Source organism: Corvus brachyrhynchos, unplaced genomic scaffold (assembly GCF_000691975.1).
Source record: "Corvus brachyrhynchos isolate BGI_N302 unplaced genomic scaffold, ASM69197v1 scaffold175, whole genome shotgun sequence".
Taxonomy (NCBI): Eukaryota; Metazoa; Chordata; class Aves; order Passeriformes; family Corvidae; genus Corvus; species Corvus brachyrhynchos.
Window position 1 is genome coordinate 6,562,067 of NW_008238448.1, and position 13,438 is coordinate 6,575,504.

Sequence of the window (13,438 nt, forward strand, 5' to 3'; positions counted from 1 at the left end):
CCGAAATAAAAACCATCAGTTTTTAAAAAGGCTTGGGTCACCTTCCTGACCTTTTATTTATGAATAAATCAGGCTTTTGCTTCTTTGTGGAACAGCACAGGGATTTATTAGTTAAAGGTTTGTCTCATTCTTTAAAAATGATTATGCACATGTTGTATTAGGGTTTAAGCTGGAATTAGAGACTGAAATTATATAAATAGAAATACAAATTTTCTGCAGGGTTGCAATGTATCCCAAACTTGTATTAAGTGTGCAGTTGATACAAACAACCCAAGTCATAGTTAAAGGAGCAAATGGATCATCGGGCATGGCAACTGTTGTCAGGAGAGAGTCCCCTTCTACTCTCAGTCAGGGGTTGAGGAACACATCTGACCAGAAGTGGACCCCAAAAGTAGAGCCACATAATAAGGTAGGAAGAATTAATTTGCTTGAGGTGCCTTGCAGAGGGATGCAAGTGTGTTCAAAAGCCTGTTCAGTGCAGGATCTGACTCCTGAGTCTCCAGTATCGGGAATAAAGCTGTTTTGTACAGAAATGACTGTGCAGGCACAGGAGGGGAGCAGACCTCACAGCTCACACAGATACACAGCAGACAATACAACGGTAATGCTAAAAGGAGTATCTGTGCAATTTAGAATAACACTTCAGAGAATGGAAATTCTCTGTGGCTGCTACTGGGAGTGAGAGAAGAAACATAGCCTGGGTGTCCCAGGAAAGGATCAGAGCCTTGTCTGGTCACAGGCTTTCATGTGCCAGCTCTCTTGATAGATGCATGGTCAGCAACTTAAACGGGGAAAAAAGCTGTCAGCCAGTGAATTATCTTTACATGAAACATCAGTGCTGTGTGTCCTACATGGAGGTGCCTACTCAGTAGTTGTCACTTCCGAGTCAATGCTAGCTTAAGATCTGGCTTGAAAAAACCCACAGTGCTCTGTAGAAATCGAAACAGTTCTCTTAAAGAGATAACAAGAAGTGAGATTGATGAAGTAAAGGATTGAAAACCAAACACAAATCTGTCTCAGGTGCAATCACTGGGGAATTTAGTAAAATGAAGAGTAGAGAGACAAGGTACTTGAGGGAAAGTCAGCTAGATTTTTTAAAATCCTGCTTACTTTCATTTCTAGGGTGCTTCAGCTGGACGTCTGAAGGTATTGTTTCAGCTGTGAACAATTCATAAGAAGAGAATAAAATCTGAAAAGCACATTCCTTCAGGAATACTAGACCATAAAAAACCACACCAGCACATCCAAACTGTAATGTGAGTACTAAGATTTTTCCAGCCACACCTAAAGCATCTGAAAATAATCTTTGATGTCCTAAAATAATGCTGCTTAAATGTTGCTTGATACTTTTTTAGGCTGTGACAGCTCTCATTTGATCCTCCCATCTAGGTCCCTTTCTCTATTCTTGAATTAAATGTTCTTGTCTTTTTCCTTTGCATATTTTCACTGTAATTACTGAACTTTACTTCACAAATAGTTAATATAGAGTCCAGACTCTAAAGAAACATAAAAGACAAGCTTTTTTAAAGCTTCTCAGATACCTAAAGATGCAAATAATCACTACCTACATTTAAGAGTATGGATATCTGATCTGGGGCAAATTTTGTTCCTAGATGATTTGAAAAATTTATTTTTCATAGTTAGTCATTTAAATACTTTTAAAGGACCTAACCCAAGTACTCAGTTCTACTGTAGTGTTGTGAAACAACATTTAAAATCATGGAAGCAGCCTTCAATCCTGTCATAGTCCAGCTCTGAAGAATTTGAGGACATATTTAAGCATATAAATAATCCCAGTAGAATTAAAGAAACAGCGTCCAGCTTTAAACCAGACAGATATTAAAGGAAGAAAGTGTGATAGTCTGTAGAGAGACTGTATTTATAGTGTATATGCAAGCAAGAGGCTAAATTAAGGCTGTTTGGATGGCTCTCAGCCTGTGTTTTGAGCATGTGCCTTTTTAACTTCAGGCCCCTGTATCAAAATGTGTTGGAGCTCCTAAAGGCACTTTGTCTGCTCCTCTATGCCAGGGGAAACTAGGACTGAAGCAATGAAACATAGCTGATTATTTGAAAATGATCATATTTTTGAAATACATATTTTTTAAAAAAATATGCAGGTAAAGCATTTTCTATATGGCACTACATTGTTAACACTGGTTTGACCATCACAGATGCTAATATATGATACATCCCTTTGTCAGGGTGATTGTATTAAACCCACACGTCGCTAACTCAACAAGTTTTCAACAGCTTTTGCAATGGCAAGGATGCTGTTTCAGAAATGGTACACTTTTGTCTAGAATCTGAAATCAGACACCGTGCTGAAAGCTGGAAAATCATGTATCTGCAGCCTCATTTTCAGATGGCAATGTGAGCAGAGTTGCCTACAATTCTTATTTCTCTGAAAATAATACCCTGTCTCAACACATGGTGTATTTAACCACTGACCAGGTCTTCACACAGGTGATAGTATTTTTTGGTGATATGCATCCAAAATACCATCAGTCACAACCCAGGGAGGGATATGCTGAGGGCATTTGTGGCAGAAAGCACTGCCTCTCAACACCCTGTGTTTAAATCTAACTTTCAGTTCAGTATAGCTGACTGTAGTGCTGCAAGACTACCTGAAAAAAAAATCATAAATTTTGCCTTCTGATTGAGTCTGGTATGGGGAGAAATCCTTATCAAACAGCTGTGTTGGATGTACTGTAGCATATTTTCAGGTGGATCCACATTTTGACCAGTATCTGTGATGGCAGTACAGGATGGCATAACTTCATTAAATATTTACTTCATTGCTGTAGAGAGCTGTGACAGTGAAATATACTGCAGTAGATATACTAGCAGCCCAATTACACATCCTAATAGCAGTGCCCAGACTGATACCCCTTAACTCCTGTGGCTCCTTTTCTATGCATCCGCAGTCACACTCCTGTGCCAAAGTGTAGGTGCATCAAGTGTGGTCTGAAGTGAGAAGATCGTGTTTCTGACAGGCTGCTACCTTGCCTGTATCCTGCTCTCTGAAGCTTGATCTTCTGTCAGAATGTACAGGTTTACCTTAGGTGTACCCTTAGCACGAGGCAAGCAATACTGAAATTCTATGAGAACTGGAATTCAGCCAGTTACAGGCAGATGCAGCAAGAATAAAAGAGGTCAGTCCTAACTAATGACTGCTAATGAAACCCCTGATGGAAAGAATTGTAGATATGATCCTATAGGAAATAGGCACTTCATGGAAGTGAATGTATAATTCCTCTCTTAATCCATTTTGGTTCTGAGTACTTGTGAAGCTTTATGCCTTCTACCATGTCTGCAAAGGTCAATCCACACCTAGCCTGCATCTACACCCTTCTTGAATGTCAATAAGGGCATATCTCAGCATGGTTTAAATTCTTATAACTGTATCTCGACACAGAGAGAAACGTGGAGTTCATTTGAGGTTCACGACTCATTCTTTTCACATTACAGCTGGAAATGCTTTCAGAGAATGCAAGTATCTGATACTCAAAAAAAACCCCCAAACAAAACCCAAAAAATATGCCCACCAAATATAGGCTTTATATTTAAAGCCTGTAAATTAGGCACAGAACCATCCCAGGTTTCCAAACCGGGGGACTGATCAGATCAGGCAGGCGGCTGACAGGGAATTTTTAATCTCTGAGGAGCTGGAATGGCAGACAGGAAGAAGAGAGAAGGATGAATTAAAAGCAAATCAGTACCTGCATTACTGCTTTTGGAAGATGTAATCTCACAAATATGTGCCTTGCCTGAGGAGTCAGCATCCTCGTAAGAGGCTGGCTCAGCCCACTTGGGAGGCAGAGCAGCAGTTAAACCTCCCACTGGCTGGATCCTATGGGTTGTTTTCCACACGCTGCAAAATTTCTTCCTAATCCTTGCAGACCAATATGCTTTTGAACACTAGCAGAGCTCCCCCCAAAGAACACTGTTCAAAATGATCCCCTTTGTGAGGCTGCACCAGTGCAAGCCACTGGGTTCTTCCCCTGTGAGATGAGGTGAGAGGATGAAGAAATCCAAAGGAAGTTTTAAATTCATAAAGGTACCTAATCCCCATTCCAAGTAATCCCTTAGGAATCTTACGTGAATGTAAATTTCATATAATCTCATTGTCCAGGATGCTATCTGCCATCCCAGCATTAGTCCTCAACAGATCATCACTGCAGATGTAGGCATTTCAGAAGGAATGCAGGTTTGGAGTTGCACATGTGCATTTTGGCTGGGTATGGATAACGGTGTAGATATTGTTAGGGAACGATCAAGTTATTTTACTAAAGCTATTTAACCATGAATATTTAACACGAAATTGCAAGATGATTTTTAGCCACCCAAACATTGTTTGCCAAATGCTCTCCTGTTAGCTCTGGTGGGTAAACTGTTGGCGACAGAGTAGACTTTGACAAAGCTTTGAAGGTGTTGTATGATTTAGGGCACCTAAATCTACATGGGATGAGTGAAGGCCAGGTGAGAATGGGACACAAAAATGTACAAATTTTATTACACATTTACTTCAGCTTTACCTTTTCTGGTTTGGGTTTGTGTTGTCAACTTCTACACAGTGCAAGGGTATGAAGAACAACATTGCCAACTTGGCAAGAAATTATCAAACCCTGAATTTCTTTTGGTTCCTAAGAGAATTTCTGTTGCTTTTTGAAAAAATTGGGTTGGTAATAGGACATGGAGGGAAAGCCTCCTAATGGGGCATTGGATGGCTCTTTGTATTTATTTAACAAGCAGAGCCAAGAGCCTGTAGCTCTGTCTGCCCGTACTTGTATTTCTGCCTTGCTGTTGCATGTCTACAACATTTGCCACATCTGCTCCTGCTTCTCTGCGGGCACTCACTGTATCATGCACTGAGTCTGGCCACCCTCAGCTCTCACGGGGAATTAAGGGTTTGTCTCTACTAGAATTTGAATTGTAATGTTTGTCTGTGCTGTGTGTTGAGTATACATGTAATACTCAGAGCCACTTTTTCTCAGAGCAGTAAAATTGATATCCATCGAGCCAGCTTTTCAAAAATAGTTCAGCAGTTGTTGGTAACAGCACATAATAAGTATCTCTAATTCAGATCCCAAGTCCCTATTACAAAGTGTCTCTTGGTTAACTTCTGAAAAGCCATGTCAATTTTCAAGCTCATCTGACTCTTACTGCAACTTCTAGACTCTGCAGAAACACTTCTTACACAGAAATGCTGTTTCAGCCTTGCCTTGTCTCTAGGCAAATGTCTTATTTGTTTACTGAATGTGGACGAGTCCTGGGCAGGGCAGTGACAGACCGTTTACACAGATCATGTGTCATTAGTTCTGGGAAAAAAAAACCAAATGCAAACTTGTGTCAATTTTGAAGTGGTGCTGAATTGTGGGTGGCCATTTCTTGCCATCCAGAATTCAGAGAACTTGTGGTGTTACCTCTCATAATAATTTCTGTGAGCTCATGTATATATGGATATAGACTTACAGAGGACTCTTGATATTGATTTGGAATAAAAAGTTCTGCTTAACCTGACTTAAAATTCTCGTTGACCTCCTGCAGGGGAATCTCAATAGACCAGGACCTTGCCTTTTTTAACTCCTCTTTTTTTATGTTCTTCTTGCCTTTCTCCATGATCTCAGGCCATATGGGCTGGCTACGAAGCAGAACTGGGCATAAATATCTGAAGTCTCACAAACAGCTATTGAAATAGCAAAGAGCAAAATAAACAACAAAAGACGTAGGTTCAAATAAAATCCTTGATAGAAATTAGCTAATGTCTGAGCTGGCTTTCAATCTGACTTTTTAATGTAACATTGTAACACAGTTAGCTGTGTAAACAAGCAGTCCCAAACTCCGTCTTTGTGCAGGTTTTGTTTGTGAGTTTATTTTTTTACAAGGTTAAAAAAAAACTAATAAAATTCATGCTGGTGATCAGGAGTGCAAAAGAAAGGTTCAAACAAAGGCAAGACTTGAAATTACTAAGATGGGAGAAAAAATAAAATGCAAAGAGGTAAATTTAGGGATGATAACATACTTTTAATCATTACATAATCTTTGATGGAAGAATATCATGGAGACATGCCAAGTAAGATAGAAAATAAAAAAGCTGGTTGTGTGCAGAGAGAGTTAAGTATTTGTTTTTGGAGGAGAGAACTGGACATGAAGTCATAGAAAGGAGGACAAGGGAGTGTGAAATGTAGTTTAAATATTAGATGGGGCCAGTAAAAGAGGAGAGAAGAAAGATCCGAAGAGCTAAGGGTAGGGATATGATATTTAGAAATGGAAATGTAAAAGTGAAGTGTGGCAAAGATGCTATACAGGCAGGTAGGGGTAAGAGATGAAAGAGAAATAGGAGCGGTTTAAACAAAGATACTAAATGTCAAATTGAGAGTTTTGAAAGAACAGGTAAGAAGGGGGCACTGACAGAAAGAGAAAATGGAGACACCTGAAAGGAGAGAGAGATTATGTGTTTTGTTACCAGTTCTCTTGGACATCCTGGGGGACTGCTGGAAAAAGCACTGGTCACCCTCTTCTACAAAAGGAAAAGACAAAAAGACATACTAAATGTTCTCAGCTAAATGAAGCAAGAATTTGGGAAAGGCACTAAATACAGCACTGGAAAAATTAGGGCCAGAGATCACGAGGATGTGTACCAAGAGGGTGATACTGGCTGTTACATGAGATGATTCAAAAATATGACCTGCAAAAGATAATATTAGAAATAGGGAGAGTAAGGAGGAAAGCAGCTTGCCAGAATGTTGGGCCAACAATCCTAACGTTAACACTAGAATTGTCAGGATATCAATGAATATAAAATTATAAGGGCAATGGATGAAAAAAGGTGGAAGGGGAAAGAAATAGAATTTTGAATAGCAAAGTCTCATATCGTGTCATTTATACAGGCTAGAAACAAGAAGCACCAAAGCTGCTAGAAGAAAAGCAGCGCTTTCAGTAGGGTGTCTCCTTGTATACACGATACAGAGGCAGCCTCACAGCACATCTCTCAAGAGAAGTGGATGACTTCAGATGAGAAAACCAACAACTAGTTATCACATGTCGAAGTAATTCTTGAATAGCGAGTGTTTTGTAAGAACTTCTCCAGAGCAAGAACTTCTCTTTCAGCTTTGCTACTGAGCAGGGGCCAGGAGAGCTGAGACATCTTAATGCCCTCCTCAGCAATCCTGAGTCCCGCCGTCTTCAAACAATAAACCATGAATTATTTCATTTGGCATTTGGGGTGAGGTTGCACCATCCCATTGGACCACAACTTTCTCAGACAGATGAGTCAGTACCTTGGTGATTACAGCCAAGCGCTGGTACAGCGCACAAAGCAACACAGGCGTGGAAGGGGAGGATGCAAACCAGCTCTGGAGCTCACCTCCCCAGTGACACAGCCGCCAACCTGTGGGCAGGCTGACAACTCACATGGGTTGTAGCTACCTGTGTGCTGAGGGGAGTGACCTGTTCCCCTTGGTGCTGTTCATGCACAAGGCTGGAACACTGTGACAGAGATAGCATGACATGAAAGCTTAGGAAGAACGTGACTTTCAGCTGAAATATTCTAAAACACAAAGAGCCATTTAAAAAATTTTCAAAAATATGGCACCTTCTCACTCAACAGATTTGGTAATTCAGTGTGCTATTTGTTCACTTTACTGATCACACTAATTTGCAATTAACACTTTTCCATTCTGCTCAAAGAACAGAGGTGACACAGCTATGAATAAGTTGGCAAGACACTACTGGCTTTCCCACTCTGCTTTAACCCGGATGTTGCATGGTTTTAACTCGAACAATGTGGTTAAACAGCTACCTTTGAAAGGAGAAAATACAGTTCAAATGGAGTAACTGGGCTAGCAAGAAGGGAAATGAGCTACACCTGAATTCCTGTTTCTAAAAACCAATGATGTGGTTATACCACAGTGCAGTTGTATCAGCAAAAGGGCAACACATATCTATACCACAGTGCTTTACCAGCATAAAGGCTGTGTGTAAAAACAGGCTGACAAACATAAGGTTGTTATATTTTCATCTGTTGCAAAGATTTTTTTCTGTTGTTAATGAATGTATTGACAGAAGTATGCTGTCACTCATCCCAGTGCAAAAATTTCAGTTAGATTTGTTTGCTTATTAATTGACTGGGCTTGTATCTGATTTTCAAGGAAGGATCCCCCAAAATAGGGATATTAAAACATCTAGATACACATACTGACTTCCTTGCATAAATATAAAAACTCTTCTCTGGCCCCAGCATCATCCACTTCCCAATGAGAACTTTGCAAACTCTTCATTTAACCAATGCCTCCCAAAAATAGGAAGCACCAGCTTTTATTGATCTTAAAGGAATAAAATAATGTGAAACACTGTCATTACATTCCATGGTTGCCCAGTCACCATACATTTTCGTTAAGTCCTGAGTAGGCCAATATTACTCTACCATTTCAATAAACACAGCCACCAAAAAAATCTTGAAGGTATTTTGCTAATATTCTAATGTTTTAATTTAATTTAAGTTTACAAAAATATTGCACCTAAAATTTAAAATCTCTAAATTTTAAGATTCTGTGTGTTTGCAGGTATTATTCTCAAGAATTGCATAATAGTGTGAAACCATAGACTCATTTACTCCCTTGATTGTTCAGCTATCAAAATGTCACAAATCTTGGATATACAGGCACACATGGATAGCCCTCCTATAAATCCCTGACTGCCTCCTCTCTTCCGTTTTTGCCTCAGGATGCAAAAAGTTGTTATTTCCTTCTACCATTAGGGGTGAGCGATCTTCCTTTCAGCAACAGTTTTAAAGGAAGATGTAGTTTTATAGACCTGAAAGATATCCAAAACTGCACACATAGTAACACACAAACAAAAAAACCCACAGTAATATTTCTTACAGTTTTCAAAAACCTGTGCCATTTGAAGAGTATACTTATTTCACATATTACTTGTCTGAAGAAGTAATCTGAGGACGCTTTTGATTATATCAAACATCTTTTCCAAATAATTTTTTGTATTTTGGCCTTGTATAGAAATCAGGTATATTTTTAAAACTTCATATTTTCAGTTCCCACTTCAAGAAGTCACTTTTGGGTAACTGAAAGCAACCTCACTGACTTGACACTGAAGAACCTAATCACTATCTAACCACAGCATGAAGTAGAAAAGCTACAGAGAAAATGCACATAGTTGTCCATACTACTATTAAAGTATTAAAGCAAATGACAGCCTTAGTTACCTGCCTTTTGTAGAAAAGGTTCTTCATTTTAAATATGATGCAATCTAAAGCCATATTCTTCCTCTCCCTCCAAAAGATACCACCCCAGATGTAAAAAGGCAGTGTCCTGGTGGTTTACCCAGACAATGTAAAGAAATCTCCAGCTCAAACTGTGTGCACAGGCTAAACTGACATTTACACAGAGCACCGCTTCCTTTTTCAGTATTAGCACTTTGGATCTGGGAGTCCGCATCTCCCTGTGACAAACACCTGAAACAGCAACAACTTCAGAATGGATTTCACGTTCTCGCACTATAAATGTGACCAAAATCCGAGCGAGGAGAAATGTTTGGGCTCCTAAATAATTTTGAAAGCTACAGTGTTAGAATATAGTATCTGTCTCACAGAACCAGTTTCAGTGAGTGCATTTTATCTTGGTTTCTCAAAATGAACTAAGAGGCTAGGAAAAAGTCATATATTCTCTAAAGGTACAGGATTTCGATGTATGTTTTTTAAAGCAAGTTCCACAACTCACCTTCAAAGTCCAGGCCAAATTAGTAAATCCTTCCTGTTGTTTTCATGAGGGAGTATGACAACAGTCAGTAATTCACTTCCTTCCTTTCCAGCTAACTACGTTATTTCCCATCTCCTGATTTTCTAAGCCTCTTCTTGCAAAAACTACACTTCTTGTGGAGTGAACTCTTGTTTAACCAAGATTTGCCGCTTGTCTTTCTCATTCAGATCCATCACTTTAACACTCTGAATTCTCTCAGAAGGAAACACAGAGTCTTTATCCAGAACCCGGGCCAGTGAGGGCCTCGTGGAGTCAAATCATAACAAATTCCACATTTAGTATATGGATAAGAGCAACTTTTCCCTAAACTTCCCTTTAGCAGGAGAAGCTGTTGCAAAGAAATAGATTTCAAATCAAAAGATTACTACAGTAAAATTATCTACAGATCTCTGTGGGACTAATATGAACTTCAAATAAGCTTAATCAGAATAGAAAGTACTTTTCATAAGCTTGTTCTAAAGTATTAAGCAAGTCAAATGTGACAGAGTTTCTTAATTTAAAAGACCGTGCATCTGTATTTTAAAGTAATAAATACCTAGAAGAGATAATTCAGAGGAGTACCTTTCTCACAGAATCTATAAATCTCCATGTAGGAATTTATTTATTGGGATTTCAACAGAATTTTTTTATTTAATCAGAATATCCTTTGGATGGAATTCACATCAGATATTTCACAACAAGAAACCAGAAGTTTGTCGGGTTTTTTTGGTAAGGGGTCTAGTAAAACATTCATACAGCTATAAGCATTTTTTCAACAAATCACCCTAATATTTTTGCCACCTTCCAACAATTTGATAAATTTTCTGCAATTATTTCATAAATGCATAAACTGTCCTACAGAAAAAAACAGTAAACAAAGCTTTAGCCAAACTATTTATTTAAAACCATAGATTCACATATGCATGCGATTTTTTTCTCATGGTTTAATTATACACAGCATAATAGATTCTTTATTACACAAGTTGCCTAAAGGGCATCCATAAAATATTTTCTTCTTCCTCTAAATTAGAAAAATTAATATCTCTAACTTCTGAAAAAAATTAAATTGATAGAATGGAAACGATTTAAAACAGGTTTTGAAAAAATCCACAAGGTCATATACACGGTGGGTTTTGGCTCTGATATGATTACTCTGTTTGAAATGCATACTCGAAGACATGTAAACGTACTGCAATTTACACAACTTCACACTGCAATCATGCAAGCAGCAGCCCTGTTAATGGGACTTGTAGTGATAAACCACATTAGTGCATTGAATCCTACAGCAAAGCCTCCAAGTATTGAAAATAAAACAACAGCTCAGTGAGGTTTTTAGTGTAGATACTGATTTTTTTTTCTGAATTTACTGTAGAAATACACGGAGCTGCACAGAAAGACCTACATCAAATCCATGCACCAAAAAGGTGGAAAGCGAAAGAATAACCTTCCTTTTTGACCTCCTCAGAGACTAAGTAAAGGTTTGTTTGTCTTTTGACTCTTGGATAAATGATTATGCCATTCGAGTGAAGCCACACATGAGCTGTTTTAAGAAAACAAAACAACACATCCAAAGCTGTAGTAACTTTCTGCTGTTCATCATCTGCTGCAAGAGTAAATGATGGCCAGAATTCCTGATGAAGGGTGAAAAATATTTATTTTTAAAATGCCTTACTTCTCAGAATTTAAGCATGTATTTTCTGTGTTATTAAATTCTGTGTTTATGTATCAAAAGCACCAGGGTGATAAATATTTTCTACTCCATTGACAAAACCCCAAAACCACTGGTGTATTGATGTATAGCAGTGCTAGTCTCTCCTTGAAGAAAGAATTCAAAGCAGTCAACAGTTTATTCTGAGTGCACCGAACTGCTCAAAGAATTTCTTTTGCCTCCACTGTACTTACTAGAGTTAGCATTTTAAGGGTTCAGCTTACTCCCTCTCTACACCTCAAATGTGTTATTTGCTCCTGATTTTGTGGAAAATTTCAGTTCACAGCCCTTTTTCATTATTTTGTTACATACATCTAGGCACCTGAGCAAAATATACCAGAGAACATTTCAGCAATGCTTGTTATTAAATGCCTATCTTTTTTGCTTATATAATTTCTTTTTTTTTCCAATTACATGCTTTCCCACTTTACTAAAATATCTATTCACATGCTACATGTTGAATAAAATTCTCCAAGTCAGCTAGGGAATCGTAAAGAGAATCATCTGTGTCTTGACTTCTGAGAAACTTTCTAAGCGTATCTAAAGCACTCAAAGCCTCATTTTTGGATGGTAAAGGCTGTTCAGCTCCCTGAAGTCGATCACCTTCATCCTTATCTTCATCACCAACAAATGTCTCAGCTTTATCTGATGCGCTTTCTTTGGCACACATCCTTTCATTATTTGTGGGCACTTCATAAGTTACTAAGCCATCATCTAGAGCTGCATATTCTTCCAAAGACAAACCTTCTGGAAACTCTACTCCAGCTGCCCGTGCATGTGCAATCAAATCAAAATCACTTTCAACCTCATTGTCCTTATCATTTGTCTCAGTTTCTAATTTGAAAGTTGCTCCATTGTAACTTTTTACAATAGTCTCTGGTGTTACTTCCCTCCAGCACAGGTACAACATCTCAATTGCCTCAAGAAGGGTCAGCATAAACTCTTTATTGCTTTCTACAGAGTCAACAAATCTTTTGATAAGACAGTGCCTGTATTTAACCTTCAGACTTCTGATAATCCTTTCTTTCATAGGTATACATGAAGAAGAGTCTGGAGGAAAGAACACTAATTTGACAGACTTCAGGTTCTTTACTTCTGTGTGAGCTGGGAGAGAATCAACAAGAACCACCACTCGGCGCTGCTGTGCTTGAAATCTGTCGTCAAGTTTATGCATCCACTGTTCAAAGATTCCTGAAGTCATGCACACCCTATCATTTGCTTCATAATCCACTGGCAGCAATTTCACATCTTTGAAAGAGCGTGGGCTTTTGTTTTTTCCTATAACAAGCAGTGGGAGTTTCTCAGAGCCATCCATATTTGTACCCACCACTACAGTGATCCTCTCTTTGCTTTGTTTACCTACAGAACAAGTTTCCCCTTTAAAAGCAAACGTGTTATGTGGTAACATCTGATACAACAGCCCAGTCTCCTGTATATAAAACACATTTTTCGGCTGATAATCATTTAAATAATAAGGAAGCACATTTTGGTACCAAAGAGTTGGAGCATCCACTGTAGCAGTAGCAGCTGCTTCTACAGGCTGAGCTCTGAAAACTAAACCATACCTCGACTTGAAACGATCGAGCCAGCCATTGCTGCATTTAAAATCACTGTGTCCAAGCTTCTGGGCAAAATCATTCGCCTTGAGGCGCAACATAGGGCCATTGACCGGCACATTCAAGCACTGTGCAATTCTGTACCACTTCATCAATGCCTCCTCCAGGTCGGCATAAAAAGCAGTCCTCAGTCTCTTCCTTTTAGGATCAAACCGTAAAGTTTCAAAGGCTTCCAAAACTTTTTCCTTATTCTTCATAATCGAAGACAGGGAATTCCTCTTGATGCCATACTTGGCTGCAATGTCCGCCTTCTTCTTGCCGCTCTCCACAGCGCTTATGATGTCAATTTTTTCCTCGATAGATATGCTTTTCTTCCTCCTCACTCAGGGTTCGGGCAGAGCCTCTGCCATGGCACCGAG

General features: G+C 38.9%; 1 protein-coding gene across 1 annotated transcript in view; it reads right to left on the reverse strand.

The window, feature by feature from the left end:
- Window positions 1-10,636: 10,636 nt before the first annotated feature.
- The window catches only part of TIGD4 (tigger transposable element derived 4), a 4,750-nt gene continuing 1,948 nt past the window's right edge, over window positions 10,637-13,438 (reverse strand). The window contains exon 2 of the mRNA XM_008635713.2: window positions 10,637-13,401. Within this exon, the coding sequence (XP_008633935.1) occupies window positions 11,903-13,401 (1,499 nt within the window). The 3' untranslated portion in view covers window positions 10,637-11,902. The remainder of the gene's footprint in view (window positions 13,402-13,438) is intronic.